The sequence below is a fragment of the Xiphias gladius genome, chromosome 15, assembly GCF_016859285.1.
Source record: "Xiphias gladius isolate SHS-SW01 ecotype Sanya breed wild chromosome 15, ASM1685928v1, whole genome shotgun sequence".
NCBI lineage: Eukaryota > Metazoa > Chordata > Actinopteri > Istiophoriformes > Xiphiidae > Xiphias > Xiphias gladius.
The window spans coordinates 5,586,380-5,599,516 of record NC_053414.1 but is presented as its reverse complement, the minus strand read 5'-3'; the positions used below and the strand labels follow the sequence as shown (position 1 = coordinate 5,599,516).

The 13,137-nt window shown below is 41.7% G+C and overlaps 1 protein-coding gene across 1 annotated transcript in view; it reads right to left on the bottom strand.

Annotated features, from left to right (window-relative positions):
- The window catches only part of cacna1ab (calcium channel, voltage-dependent, P/Q type, alpha 1A subunit, b), a 187,309-nt gene that overhangs the window by 38,603 nt on the left and 135,569 nt on the right, over nucleotides 1-13,137 (bottom strand). Inside the window, exons 30-38 of the mRNA XM_040146391.1 lie at nucleotides 11,032-11,131; nucleotides 9,986-10,146; nucleotides 8,748-8,885; nucleotides 7,939-8,140; nucleotides 7,667-7,831; nucleotides 6,821-6,931; nucleotides 6,326-6,409; nucleotides 643-759; nucleotides 462-527 (exon numbers count right to left, since the gene is read on the bottom strand). Of these exons, the coding sequence (XP_040002325.1) occupies nucleotides 462-527; nucleotides 643-759; nucleotides 6,326-6,409; nucleotides 6,821-6,931; nucleotides 7,667-7,831; nucleotides 7,939-8,140; nucleotides 8,748-8,885; nucleotides 9,986-10,146; nucleotides 11,032-11,131 (1,144 nt within the window). The remainder of the gene's footprint in view (nucleotides 1-461; nucleotides 528-642; nucleotides 760-6,325; nucleotides 6,410-6,820; nucleotides 6,932-7,666; nucleotides 7,832-7,938; nucleotides 8,141-8,747; nucleotides 8,886-9,985; nucleotides 10,147-11,031; nucleotides 11,132-13,137) is intronic.

Genomic DNA, 13,137 nt, shown 5'->3' with positions numbered 1-13,137 from the left:
TTCAGGTTTATGCTACTTCTGCTTTCTTATTTTAATTTCAACAGTTTAGTGTCAATATTGTACTTTTTACTCCAGTGCATTTATCTGACAGGTTAATCTAACACTATTCAAAATGGTTACAGTTAGCGCCCCCCCCCAACCATTAAAATGCTGCTTATTGGGTCATTCAATATTACTTTATATAAGATTTAAGACATTAGAAATAGCTTTAATTTTGAAAGTTAAGGTATGTTTTCCGGATGTTACTCTTACTTTACTTTTACCGTAACTACCCGACTTTTATTTGTGATGTAATACTTTTTATATTGTGTATTGGTAAAGGATGCAAATACTTCTTTCACACCTGCCTTGTAAATGTTGCACGCACCCCTCCCAGATGTACAAATTAATCCTACACATCAGGTACACATCCAAAATCATATCAAGTTCAAAAACCTAACGGGCGCGTTGGCGGTGCTCACCTGCATGCCGATAATGGCGTAGATGAAGAAGAGCATGGCGATGAGCAGACACACGTATGGCAGAGCCTACCAGAGCAAATGAAAAGAAAAAAAAGAAAAACAGGAAACATTTGTCAGTCGTGAAGCGTGTTGTGATTTAGCAGTACGTACACGACGTGCGTAGCGGTTAACGACTGAACACCTTGAAGGACTGGACGAAGGTCCACAGCAGGATGCGAATGGTCTCTCCCTGTCTCAGCAGCTTGATGAGACGAGCTGCCCTGAACAGCCTCAGGAAGCTCAGGTTGATGAAGTTGTTCTACAGCCCAGAGGGAGGACACAGTTAGTTTCACCAAACACGCGTTACCCGCACAACCTCCCTCTACCGAACACAAAAACCAAAAACAACAGTGGAAGGAGGAGAGGACAAAGAGAGAGGGGGGAGAAGACAAAAACAAACTAAACTTAGGCAACTCTGAACATAACGGCACTGTAGAAATGAGAGAAAGACAGAGAAAAGGTCAAAAGACAAAGAGGAAGAAAAAAGAAAAGAGCAGAGAAGGAAAGAGAGAGGAAATAAGGAAAATCATAAGTCAAAGAGTCTAAAGGTCATCATCCAATCTGGTACAGCAGATTTTTTTTTTTTTATAAAGAGAACCAAATGCACTGATCTCGGGGGGGAGGGGGCAAGCAGGCCACACAAGATGGAGCACAGTGCACTGTGCCTGTCAACCCTACACACACGCACACACACACACACGCACAGCCACGCACACACACACACACACACGCATACTTTTATCTTTGTGAGGGCACTCGTTGACAAAATGCATTCCCGAGCCCCTTACCCTAACCTAAACCCAATCCTAACCTGCACCCCTTAAACCAAGTCTTAACCCTCAAACAGCCCTTTAAAGTTGTGAGGATCAGTCAAAATGTCCTCACTTTCCCAAAATGTCCTCACACCGTAAGGTCTAGAACTCAAACTGGTCCTCACAAAGATAGAAATACAAGTACACACACGCACACACTTTCTTTTGGCAAAAAGAGCATGGCTCCGGGTTGTTTGTGGAACTGTATTGTCTGAACTTGATTCTCGCAAATGTTTTCAAAAAGTTCTCTTTTCAAAACCAGTCCAAACCAATTCAACTATAAGGCCATATGCCCTCAACATGGATTCTGCTCCTGAATCCCCGACTTTCATCTTCATTAAAAGTAGCTCATTTTAAAAGGGTCATATCACTGTATTGCGCATTTTAGTTCCCTGCGCTTATTTTATGATATATTTTTGCAGACCAGATCCATCCAAAGTCAACCAGACTTGCTCATGTTGTAAAATTTATCGCCATGAACATCGAGTTTGGATGCCTCAATAGCCAAGGAGAAAAAAAAAAAAAAAACAATTTAGAGTGTTAGGTGCTTTTTAAAATATCCTCAAGTCCCAACAGAAATGACAGGTCAAGATTAATATCAAAAGGAATGATTCTTAGGACTAGAATCCAGTTTAGGAGCCTTGCAAATCCTTTTTTGACTCTGTGTTTTGCTTCCTTACACTTTCACAGAGAGCAATTTTTAATGTGCAACAGCCAAACTCCCTGGTGAGGCCCTGGCACTTTGTGGTTGACAGGCAAGGCAGGAAGAGGAGCATGAAGGGGAACGGGAGGGAGCGGGAAGGGAGGGACTCGCGGGCAGCCTCGGTGCAAGCGTGGCCCGGCGTGGCAGCATCCTTTTCGAGGAAAGAACTGGCCTACATGCAGACTAGTAGGGGCCAGTGGGGCCGAGCACATCAGAAACTCTGATTCACACATTCACTGATTTAGTTGCACTAAGAGTGTGAGATTTTATTTATTCAGTTTGTATTAGAGTGGGTTAAGAAATGAACATAGACCAGTGCGGGTACATACTAGCTGCTAATATTGTCATGAAAACACAAATATGCATACTTTCATACTGAAAGGGTATGAATTGACTATTAAATGTTATTTACCTGGTGCACTTTAATTAAAGGGGCTATATTTACGTTTCCTCTGCCGCCGAATGTGATTTCTTGCCGGTAGCGGGTGGTGGTGATAACGGTCCCTCGCCAAGAGATTCAGCCACCGTTGCGTTTACAAGACAAGAGGTTAGAATACGCCCTCTGAGCAGCGCTACTATTTCTTTCTCTGATGTTGGACTGAGGGCGGACTGGACGCTACGGTGACTCGCTTTTCGGAAAGTGACGAGTCGGGCCGGCCGGGCAAGGGCTAGCTTGTTAGCATGCTAACCTCAAAACAAGAGTTAACATTGGCGTCGCTCTCCGCCGCTGGGGACAGCTCTTGGCGAGTAAAGTAATGACGTTTGATGCTGAACTCGCAACGTTTCTTCTAGACTGGTGAGTAAACAGCTGTTAATGCTAAAGTTGGCTACGTAGCGATAGGAAAAAGTTACATATAGCCCCTTTAAATGTGATTTTTGAGATGATCGGCACGATCTCCAGACAGATGCTGGGTGTAAAAAAAAAAAAAAAAGAAAAAAAAAAGATTGCAACTGTCTGTACCTAATTTATTTTCCAAAACTAAAACTCCACTAAATTTGTTGCTACACGAGCCAAATATGAAAGTATTTCTTGCCTACTCAGGTAGACAGTATAACACATAAGCGGTGTTCTTGATCAGCAGTCGACCTGGTTTGTGATTAGTGAAATGTTGGACATTTTTGGGATGAATTACTTACTGTGACCAGGAATTTTTTTTTTTTGCATTTGTACACAGATCAAAACAAGAATAAATGAAATATTCTTTTGTATCTAGAACAAAACTTTTCTGAAGTTTTCTAGAGAACTGAATGTGAATCTGAGAGTGTGTATTGTTGTGTTGTGTGTAAAAATGTATTACACTAATAGCTAACCTCTCTATGTCATCACAAAAAAAAGAGGTCATCATCCAGAAAAGCACATGCATTGGGGTCAAGGGGTCAGTCATGGGGGGGGCGGGTGACAGCGGGGTAAAGGAACGGGTCAGGGTTACGCATGACCAATGAGGATGCAGCAGAAAGCTTTGAGAGATAAATTACAAACCAACCAGATTCTACATGTGCGAAGATGTAGAAAGATGAATGTGGAGGAAGTTTTTTTTTTTTTTTTTTTTGGTAAGTTGTAGTACATTGTGAGTGGGTGAGACATTTTTTTTTTGGGGGGGGGGGTGTTGGTCGTGTGTTTTATTGGGCAGGGGCATGGGGCGAAACACACACCACCACCATCATTATATTCATCATCATCATCATAGCACCACCACCACATGTCATGGCGCAGCACGGATGGAGAACACGATGAAGGATTTCATAGTGCATTTTGATTGGATGGATTTTATCAGAGGAGGAGGGGGTGAGGGGGGGGGGGGGGGGCGTAGGGCGCCAACAAAGTAGAGAGGTTTAAAGAAAGCATGTAAAGAGATAGAAGAGGAAGACGGAATCATTATGGGTGTCGTTAAAAAGGCAGTGAGACAACAACAGTTCGTGAACAACATCAGATACAGTTGGTTCAGCCCCTCTTTGATGGCAGCTCCGTTAAAAAAAAACAAAACAAAAAAAAAAATCATGTCGATCTTTCTTATTTGCTTAGCTTTACATTTGTGAATAGTAAGAAACTGGTTCCAAATTGGTCCATGAAGGGTTTTCCTCCCCCCTACAAAATCTGTAGTGTTCTAATTTCGCTACGATAATACACTTTAAGTTAAAACACGAACCTTTAAGTATTTAAGCATTTGCAGTGTTTGTGAAATATTTCCTTCTCTTCAACTTACACACATTTATCATGTCTTTTTGATTTCCTGATTCCTCCCTGTACTGATTTAGCCTCGGTTTTGTGGTATGTTGTGGTTAGGGAAGTTTGCTGTCATTTTTTGGGGATTGTGTAACAAAGTTTGCGCTCTGTATGTCATTATAAGCTACGGGTTTCCCTTTTGTCAAGCGTTTGCCCTGATAGAAGTCTAGAGACCAGAAGTTTGGCATGGTCATTAAAAGCTTGCACTGGACTGAAGTGTGCAGAGCTTTCGTTTTGTCCTTATTGGATTTGTTGGTCATCTTGCAGCTGTCAGTCAGCTGAGTAAAAGCCAAAGGGACCTGTCTTATCAGGCAGATACTGGTTTACTCTTCAGAATTATGGATTCACCTTAGTTAACTTGAACTAACGGCTGTTTAAAGGTAAATATGCGATCAAGCAACCTGTTAATGTCAACATGTGTTTACCAGCCTGGACTAATGCTAGCTTTTGCTTGATGAGCTAATTAGTGCAAAGATCAAATGTACTCGAGCAGCAGATCAGCTGCTAGAAGCTGACACTGAGTAGACAGATAACTGATCGGACGTCTGAAATAATCAGCACTACACTGAGAGCAACACTTATGTCAATTAACGTTGCAGAGCTAAGATGTAAATTGGGCACCTCTAACTTTGCCAGAGGCTGTCTCTAATCATCTGAAAACACAATTGTTTTGTAGTTATTAGCGCAGTTGATGCTAACCTAATTTAGTGGGAATGACTGGAAGACTTCGGTACAAGTCAAGTATAACTGAAACCCGGATGCGTAACCCAAATTGCTGTTTGGTGTAAGGCAAAGAAAAATAAAAAAAATTCTACAGCTGGACAACAGAGAGGGGCCGAAATTGAATTCTACAAATATTGAGTCTTATTTCAGTGACCATATCAAGCTCATATGTGTAGAATAAAAACAGACAAACTGACAGACATACATACAACAACAACAAAAAAAAATCACAGTTAACAGTGAGATAAACATGAGCGTGTTTATACACAAGAGCACATTAAAAGGCACAACCTGTGATTGGTACGAAGGGCTCTTTAACCCCAAACGTAAGACTCCACAAGTCTGGTCCCAAAATTGCACTCAACTGCGTGCAGTGTAATTTGAATGCGGATCATTTGGATTTCAGAATTGTTTGACATTTGGGGTTGAAGAAATGTTGCACACCAATCCAGGACTGGGCAAACAGCTAGCCTGGCTCTGTCTGGGGGTAAGAAATTTGCCTACCAGTACCTCTGAGGCTCACTAAATAGCATGTTATGTCTTGCATGTTTAAGGCGTAAAAACGTCGTGTTGTGGTTTGTGCGGGACAATTTATTGGGCGAGAGCTGTGACTTCATCTAGTCTTGTTGTTACTGTGAGGTTGCCAGGCAACCAGCGGAGGCCTCAGGAAGTCACTGTACCTGGTAGGGAGATACCTTAAGGTGTCACCTCACCTTTTGTTAGAGCCAGAGTAGCTGTTCCTTTTCAGAGTGTGTGTGTGTCTACATGGTGTGATGCACACTGGTTTTTGGGTGTCTAACTAACCGACTTAAAAGAAAAATCAGCCCAAAACTATTAAGTGTCTGTTTCGGCATCTTACCGGGTGGTTTTAGGGGGTAAAAAGGCTTGAAACTTAGCACTGAATGTCTTTTGCTTGTGAAATAATGCTAATGGCTGTCTCCAGGCTTCTATAAATGACTCATAAATAAACAGATATAACACACGTTATAATTCTGTGTGGAAGTTCTGCTTGTTTGTACTTTCAGTAAGGGATCTGAGTGGGTACTGCAGCATTTTGAGGGTTGCAAGCCAAAAAGAATTACACAGTGGGTCACTTTATGAATCCAACTAAAGAGTGGTCAAGTTTACAACAACAGTTACATTGGGTGGCTCCTCTGAAGTAATTTACGATGCAAATTTACTGATAACAGACAAAGGAACACTAAAATAGAACGAAGATCTACCAAAATACTGGTTTCGACATTGACGACAAGGCTGATGTTTCCTTTGAGTCCACAGAACCATTTTCATGTGAAAAACGATCAACTAGGGTTCAGCTGCAACCTACAGGTGTCATCTAGTCCAAACACTCAAGACCACTTACCCCTAGTTCTGTCACTAATATGTCAGTGATGCTTCCAAGGACGGAGACAAAATCAAAAATGTTCCAGGCATCTCTGAAGTAATTCTGTCGAGAAAGAGAGAAAAGTTCAGGACGCCCAGTGAGAAGACAGAGTGACATTAATGGTAGCCTACGGCATCCTTCCAGGACTGAGTCCAGGGGCCGGTAAGGGACACGCTGCTGGCCAATGGTGGAGTTGTTACTGAAGAGACAGGCTGGAAGGAGGCTGATAGCGTGACTGCTGTCCCACAACCCAGCACGCTCTGGGTTTTTCAGGGACGGGAAGAACATGCTCTAGATCTGTCTACCAACATAACCTGCTTTATAAATCAATAATAGGATGAAACACTGAAGCATATAGACTGGGTCAACCTAGATAAGGAAGTGTGTGTGTGTGTGTGTGTGTGTGTGTGTGTGTGTGTAGGTGCTGCATGTTTGTGGATCTTGTGTTGTTTATGGTTCTTTTTTCGGTCTTACCAGAGGGCCAAAAGCGATGATCTTGAGGACTGATTCCATGAAGAAGAAGGTGGTGAACACAATGTTGAGGTTCTTCAGGACGTTGTCGTAAGTTACCGATGCGCCGTCGAACTGTGGACACACACAAAACAAAGACAGAAAGGGAATCAGAACAGTAAAAGTGAATATGAATGGAAAAGGTGTCTTGGATGCAGAGGTCCTGGCTATGTAGCACACCTTTTCCCTGGTGCAAATACAATGCTTAGTTTATCAGAGCTAAACAGTAGGGGTTTGTATTCTTTTAGTATTGAGTTTGATTTACTGTATCCTACAAAAACTGAAGACTCAGTAATAAAGAAACTGCGTTTTGATCAAGGTGAAGGAAAAGTGATGTTCAAAAGAGAATGAACAGGGAGTTGATTTTGACGTAGAAACGTTGGGAAATTATCGCAGGACAGAAGCCTGACATAAGGTTTCAACTCTACCAGATTTGGTATTTGCCTTGGATAAAAATGATCCAAGATGACGGTTTTTAAAAATGAGAATTTAGCTGCCTACTGGTGCTGGAAACAGGGCTGATGAGAGTGAACTAAAGCAGTTCAGCTGAAGGCCATAAAACCAAAACAATGATCTGAAAGACGCTAAAACGTTCAGAAGAACTGAGGGGAACTGCAGAGGTTGGACATCGAATTTAGATGGCACTTTTTAAATCCTATTCTGGAATAAGTTTGTGTTAATACAGATGCAACATGCGCGGAGCTGCACAGAAAAAAATACAATGGCTCCAACATAGTGCATCAAGAAAACACCACAGAGAGTTAACAAAAGACGCTGTCGGACACTGTACGATCAGAGTCGGACTTGTACCTTCATCATGAGGACGATGGTGTTGAGCGCGATCAGAGCCATGATGCTGTACTCGAAGGGCGGAGACACCACAAACTGCCACATGCGATACTGGAAGCTCAGTTTATTCTTCGGCATGTGGCGAGTCAGAGGCTTGGCGTTGATGGCGAAATCTATACAGGCTCTCTGTAGGAGGAGAGGAGTGTGGTTTTTAAATCCTGAAGACGCTGGAAAAATAAAGGCTAAACGATAGAGATCTCAGAGTTCACAGGGCCTTCCGAATCTCTCCTCACCTCGTTCTTTTCTAAGCTGTAGTCCTCCATCATCTTATCCCCCTGTTCCTGGAAGGTGATGATGATGAGAGCCACAAAGATGTTTACGAAGAAGAAGGGGAAGACAACGAAGTACACCACGTAAAAGATGGACATTTCCATCCTGTAACCCGGGCTAGGGCCCTGATTCTCATAGGTGGAGTCCACTGAGTGCTTTAACACTCTGCGAGAGGAAGAAAGAGGACAAAAAATACATTAAAATAAAATAAAATAACTAATTTATGTCCTTCAAAACTATAATTTGCGTAAGTATGCATGAATACTGAAAATTCTAAATAAATTTGTGTCATAGTAACAATGTTTGCCTCATTTCAGTATTTAATAATTTAATCTTTGCAGGCTCACTGTAAGCTATTAGTACCAAAACACATAAATTATGAAATATTTCCCACATTTTTTAGAAAAAAAAAAAATGCCATTGTACTATAACAATCCAAAGGCTTCACATTTATGACATTCATGATTATTTTTGCTAGATACTGCGAGCACCATCGCCATTGCCCATCTCTTATAATTTCAAAAACAAATTTACTTGCACTTGCACTGAAATTTCTGGTTACAGCAGTTTTCTAAAATAAAACAATTTAAGTCGGAGACCAAAAGCCTATGCAGTCACAATGTGCAGTTAGACATTTATGCAGCCGGAGTGGTGTCAGTCGTAGAGTAGCCCCACTGGAGTTGTAATTTGGATATAAACAGTTTTAAATAAGTGTTTGTGTGTGTGTGTGTGTGTGTGTGTGTGTGTGTGTATATAGGTGCATTCTACTCACTGCGGCCACCCCTCTCCAGTTGAGACAGTGAAGAGGGTGAGCAGGGCCCAAGCCACGTTGTCGTAGTGGAAATCGTACTTCTTCCACTCCCGCTTCTGAGCTTTTACCTCATCTCTATCATACACCAAGTACTCGCCCCTGAAGGAACAAACACAGACTTCATAATGAAAACCCGAGGTAGGTGACAATCAGAAAAAAACAAAACAAACATCCAAATACTGAGTTGCAGAAAAGAACCCGCACAACCACACGCCCCATATAGTTCTATCTTTGTTTACTTAAGACAAAATGCTAAGTTAGAGCCAGAGGGTTGGAGCTGGGGTTGGTCCTGTCTTGTGGAGTGTCTGCTTCTCATTGACTCCTCTAGGTGGCAGCATCTGCACACCTGATACAACCCACCAAGGGACACAGTGATTTACAGAATTTCTTTTTCTCTTTAAATCAAATACACATATGCATTTTCCATACAGCATTTGGCTCTGTTTACTCACACGCCTATTGCACTAAATGAGCGCAAGTTTTGGTGATGATTTTCACAGTATGGTACAATGAGAGCATTATACTGTGCCAAAAGAAAGTACTGTATATACCACAAGTGCTTGCAATACAGAAATATTATTATTTATGCTAAAGCATTATGGTACTGCGTAAAGATCTTTTCTAGTACTAAATTTAGAGCACCTGGTACAAATGGTACAAACTTGAAAATATGTTAAAATTGGAAAATAATTATAGTAAAAAAAAGTTTCTTTACTGAAAACTGGACTTGGATCCACTGAAGTGCTCAGAACCTCTGTGTTTGATCACACTTTAGGGTTATGTGTTATTTGTATGTTATGTAGGCCTGCAACTGTGAAAATTATTCAATTAATTAATATTATTATTTTTTCGATCAATCAAATTTTCTTTTAGTCTATGAAAATTTGTCAAAAAATTGCCCATCACAACTTGGTGGAACTGAACGGGACGTTTCTAAAAGTCTTGTTTTGTTCGACCAAAAGTCCAAATACCCAAAAATAGTTAGTTTACAATAACACATGAAAAAGAAAAGCAGGAAACCCTCTCATTTGAGAGAAATTTGCATTGTTTCACTGTCTTTGCTTGAAAAATGACTGAAATTATTATGAAAATTATTTTTCTGTCAATCTAGTCGATCATTCGGCTGATTGTTTCAGCCCCAACGTCATGTAATACGAGTCATTATAGTGCCCCTGTGTGGTTGGTGTTTCCGAACCAACCTGCAGTCACGCTCAAACTCTTTGGATTCGTCCGTGCAGTAGAAGAAGCGACCCTTGAAGAGCTGTACGGCCACCACAGCGAAGATGAACATGAAGAGCATGTAGACGATTAAGATGTTCAGCACGTTCTTCAGAGAGTTGACCACACAGTCGAACACAGCCTGTAGGGAAAAGATAGAGACATTTATGAATACAATTTTGGCTGATTATCACACAGTGAGAGCAACAGTGGGATAACCTTCGACTTCATGTTTGTGAAGCACTTTGGTCAACACTTGATATTTTTAATTGTCCTCTATAAACTTGACTTTACTTCTCTTCACATATCACTAAATACTAAATGCAAGGGTCAAGAGTCAGTCCGCTGATAACATTCCTGTAACCCTGAACAATATTACAAAAAAAAAAAAGATTTACAATTCATAATGGATGTAAATGAGAATTCAGCCTATGACTACACTTAAAAAGATAAATAAAAAATAAAATAAAAATAACATTGTTGCACCTTATAAATCAACCCTTCTGCACAGCTACGTTTAATAAGTTTGTGATGTTGAGTTATTTTTTGCCTACTGTCTACTTCAACTAATAATGATAATGCAAAAACAATGACTGCATACATTTCCCATAATTCTTTCAAACAACCTCCAGAGAAAGAGTGTTATCTGTGCTGCTGGTTTCAAGAAAAACTACAGTTAAGTAAAACCACAACTCTGGTCTGTAAACTGAAATGGAAGTTTATGATACGTTTGGGTCATTATTTAATTTAGCCTTGGTTTTCTCTTGTACATAAGTTTGGCTAACCTGTGGGTTTGTTTACAGCCTGTCACGCGGTTTCATCACAGTTTTAGTTTTTGCCCTGTTTGAACTATTTTCAGGGGGGGACTGAAAAGATTCACCTGTTGGGTCCATCAAATACTTGCAAAAGAAGGCTTTATTTCTCTGACGCACTCAGAGGAGCCTTTGAAATGCCCTTGTTAGGAAAACTGATCTTGAAGAATGCAGCCCCTGAACTGACATGCACCACCAGACCTTCTCAGCCCTACCTTTAACTTGGGGAGACGTTTGATGGTCTTTAGAGGACGCAGCACCCTCAGCACTCGAAGGGACTTGATTGTGCTGATGTCTTTGCCCTTGCTGCTCCCCCTAGAGTTCAGCCCAGGAAAAACAACAGTGTCAGAGGGAAATTAGAGAACGGAGTTAGGGAATGAGGAGATTGAACAATCGCAAGGGGCTCTTACCCAACCCTTTTGCTTTTTTCATCGACCATATTTTTTGAAAAGGGGGTGAGGTTGGGTGAGGGCTATGTTTTCAAAGTTGAATTTATCTTAAACATAACCTCTATCATGATAATCGGAGTGTAACAACACATGATATGACACTTGCAGTAATCTTGTATAGAACAGTACATTGCACTTTTGGGGACAATCAAAGCTCTTGCAGTCTCTTCTTCAGAAAAAAGAAACTGCATCAAGTGTGCGTCAAACATGAAACCGGTGGGAGGGAAAGCGATCAGTTGCCTGACCGTTTGGTTTCATGGAAATGAAGAAGCAGCATCATCATCATCATTTATCATAATCTTCACCAGTAGACATTCACTCATTCCATATTGACAGGCATCTCCCGGCAGAGTGCCCAGCCAAACCTCTTTCTTTCTTTTTCAGTGACACGCTATTCGTTTCTTCAGAAGAAATGGGAGTTTTAGATGTGGAAACATGAAGCGTGGGCTGTAAGTATTACATGGTTAGGATTATGTCATTATAATCCTGAATTTCTTCACACCAAATGGATTGATTCAGATACGTTTCGCATAGCCTCCTTTCATTAAATTCCAAATTTCTGAAAACGTTATTGTGTTCTTCTTCGGTCAGGGCTGCAACCTGAGCCGAAGGAGACGGGGACGGGAAATGGAGGCTATGCGAGACTCTTGGGACATACGATGTCACTCGCAGAACAAGACTTCACATGTGACCACACAAACAAACACGTTGCAACAGTAGAGTCAAACGAGCCATGTGAGTGACCGGAGGAAGCGATTTGGGGTCGAAGGACAAACCCCTTCAGTAGTGCCTTTTAACGCGCTTGTTTCCTCTCCTAAGCCCATAACTGAACATTCTGCTCATGATTTGTACACCCATAAACCGATATCAGTGACAAAAAAATTGGGGTGTCATGGGAGTAAATAGCTGAGTTGATCTTTACTGTAAGTGGATGGGCCATTTTCGAAAAAACGAGGCAGGAGGTGTCTGGACGCCCGCCAAGCCTGAGCAGAAGAGAGGTCGTCCATCAAGGCTCACTCTTTAACTATGGACTCAGTTGCCGTGGCAGAGAACGTAAGACAATTCAATTCAAGGCTGATTGATTGAGTCTGAGCCTTGGCAGTTCTGTGTGTGTGTGTGTGTGTGTGTGTGTGTGTGTGTGTGTGTGTGTGTGTGTGTGTGTGAAAGAGTGAGACTCAATCGATGATCAATAGGCCTTCCTCCTTTGATGTTGAGTGGGACTGAGGTCTCTCTATCAGAGCAGCTTGAGAGTATTAGAGTAAAGCCCAGCGAGGCCTTAGGCGTTAGGAATTAACAACGTCCCTATGCGCGCGTGTGCGCACGCACGGACTCGCACGCATGCACTAGCGTAATGATAACAGCAACAGCTCAACGAGTCTGACGATTGATGCTTGAGTATGTAAAGTGCGGTATTTTAGCATTTTGTCACCCCTACTAAAAAGATGTTTGACCGAACTGGGGTGTTCCTTAAATGGCAAATTAACGCTGACACGCCAAGCGGCGTTTTGAGTATCAAACTCTCAACACCTGTGGGACTGAAAAGGTGGCAGTGAAAGGCTTCCATACCTTCAGCTGTTAAAAGCTTTGATTCACGTCTACAATGGACGCCAACTTCCCAAACCGTTCCTGCAGCACCCTGCTCCGTAATACATTATGACGTTCGTCCTTATAATCAGCATGCCCCCCATGTGGCATGTCCCTGTATTCTCATATAACAACTGATACAGCAAAATAGGGCAAAATACGCAACACCTGCCTCAATACTCGAGCATGTTAGTACGAGCTTTAGGCTCCTCCAGTCCAGATGGCTGCGGCAATATAAATGCAAAGTTCAGCCTACCTTAACTTAAAGCACTGCAGCGTCATCAGTAA